Raw genomic sequence first — 2,635 nt, forward strand, 5'->3', positions numbered from 1 at the left:
GTAAAGAGTATTTATATCCTTTAAGTGAAATATATTCTCCTTAAAAAGGAAATATTATATAATTTTATTTTAGCTAATGTATGGGTTATTTTAGAAATGAAATTATAATGTTATAAGTTTGTTACGATCAATAATTAATATTTCTTTTATTATAACCATTACGTATTTCGTATACTTTATAAATGTGTATTTTCCAGAATGTTTGTTGTTGATAAACAGGATCCGGAACTTCCGGACATATTTGATGTTTACAATTAGTTGGAGAAGATGCTTGTAATGCATGATGTATTGGAGGATTTTATGACTATAAGAAAACAGGTAATTGCTTTGTCTTTCCTTTCATTTTATTCATTTACTTCTCTTAAATTAATTTTATAATCTCTACTCTTAATATTATGCGTGGTAAAGAAAATTTGCAAGAAATCCGTTAAATTTATGCTGAGAATGTTAAGTAGTAATGGAATTTTGAAGTTTCAGTTAGAGAAATTAAGCACTGAAAAAATGATACAGTAAATTTAGACATTTTTCAACATGAAAAACTGCTGTCAACCTCTTGGCCGAGGCAGAGAGGAGGTTAGCAGATTATGAAGGGAGAAATGTCAAGGAAAAAAATGGAGGAAAGGAGGATTACGGACAAGAAGAAAAAATGGAGGAGGGACCGGAGCCTCAGAAGCCGAAATTTAACATAGAGGAGGCAAAGTGGGCTCTTCTACCTGAAAGTGATGATGAAGCCAAGGATTGGCTAGCGGAAGTGGATGGGCTTCTCTATCAGATGATAGCGAAGAAAGCTCTGAAGTGCCGGTGGTACCAGTGGAAACAAATGGCATTGAGGAGCCGGAGGGAGATCGTCTTGTAAGCGTTACTTTAATGTATAGAAAAAAGATTAAATTAGGTATCGAATTTTAGTCATCACGGATAAATCTGGCCGAATTGAAATTTATTTTGGATTAATGTGGCTAAATTTAAATTTATTTCAAACGATCAAGAACGATCAGAGTCCCGATTCCAGCTACGCATATAACATTGGCTGCGGTGATGCCGGAACCATTTCACCTAAGACCTAAGAGACCTTCCAGAACTCAGACGAGAGTTAGAAGTACTGCAGACGAAGCCATATACGGTGGTTCGAGCGGGAAGAAAAATATTTTCTTCAGCATCGGTAATTTATCTGTGGTTTTGCGATAAAGTAGTCCATATTTTAGCTTGATTTCATTTTAACCAAAACAATCAACCAGAAAAGTGAGAAAACTTCCATGAACATTCTGCTCTGATAAATTGTCTCTACAAAAAAATATATTTCTGTTTTCAGTATACGATTCTGTGGTAAGCAGTTTGATATACTAAAAGGGTGACACATTTATGCTTCAAGGACACACAAGCATAACAATAAGTACTTTAAAACAGGATTTTGAATTTAAAAGCTAACTAGCATACTCATAATATATATTACAGATTTTTGCATTCGCATAGCCATTGCCTCCTGCTGCCACCTGGATTTACAGTTGGACTGCGAACAGTAGCGGTGGAACTTCATGTCCTCGATTGATGCCCAAGAACATGCGCGGCTGTAATCAATGAAAGAGAGATCAAACATCACAGACTGAATCTTGTGGGGAGAGATAAGAATGCCGGCCAGGTGAGAATTTTTTGAATTTTTGAATTCGTCAGGTGAATTTTGGAAACAAAAAAAAGAAAGATTCGAATAGCTATAGGAAATACGAGAATATGCGAAGTTAATCTTCCAGCTTTTCTAATCATTGAATTTTTTTTTTCAGGCCAGTAACACTACCTGGCACTCCACATGTGGCCAGCCTGTCACTGTCTGTTTCTGTTCTTTAATTTCCATCCAACGAAATCGGTCAAGCGGGTTAATGAATTTCAAAAAAAAAAAATAAAGGGCAAGAAAATTAAAAAATTGAAGAAAAAATAAGGAACTAAAAAGTGGAAAAAACAGTAAAAAACAAAAAAAAGTATGAAAATAAAAAAAATTTTTGAAAAAAAAAGACAAAAAAGGAAGAAAATAAAAAAATGAAAAGAAGAAAGAAAGAAAAATCACAGATAAATGAAGAGAAAAAAAGAAAAAAAATAAATGAGCAAAGAAAGGGAAAAATAAAAAAAACAAAAAAATAAGGACAAAAAAAAAAAGAAAGTGAAAGCAAACAATAAAAGAAACTTAAGAAAATAGAAAATGAAAAGGAAAAAAGTTTTATTTTTTGAAATAATTTTAAGTATAAAAGCAATTTTATTCAAAATATGTATGAATAAAAAATTAGAAAAATTTATGGATTTTTGGACAATCTATTTGCACTAATATATGCTAAACTTATGCGACAAATTTTTTGCTATGCGTTAAATTTAGTTGTTTGTTTGACTTTACAATTTTATTTGATTCTATTTTGATAAATAGCATTTGATGAATGTTTGTCTTTTCAAAATGGTTTATTTCTTTAATTAATTTTTCAACAACAACTAATACTTTCTTGCTTAGAAGTTCATTTTCCCTTTTTTTTTATTAAATTATTTTCTTTTTTTTATTCCTTAATGTGTTTGTATTTTTTTTATTGAACATTCAAATTTTAATAATATTTGCTATAGATTAAATGATGATTTGTCAATGTTGCGTTTTATTTTAGTC

At 31.0% G+C, this 2,635-nt stretch overlaps 1 protein-coding gene across 1 annotated transcript; it reads left to right on the forward strand.

The window, feature by feature from the left end:
* Positions 1 to 646: 646 nt before the first annotated feature.
* Positions 647 to 1,159, forward strand: LOAG_14436 (hypothetical protein; the record flags this gene model as incomplete). Its single annotated transcript, XM_003149933.1, has 2 exons — positions 647 to 852; positions 987 to 1,159. Coding segments are annotated over 2 exons (378 nt in total), but the record flags the coding sequence as incomplete, so codon positions are not given.
* Positions 1,160 to 2,635: the final 1,476 nt, after the last annotated feature.

This window comes from Loa loa (assembly GCF_000183805.2).
Source record: "Loa loa unplaced genomic scaffold supercont3.1024, whole genome shotgun sequence".
NCBI classification, from domain to species: domain Eukaryota; kingdom Metazoa; phylum Nematoda; class Chromadorea; order Rhabditida; family Onchocercidae; genus Loa; species Loa loa.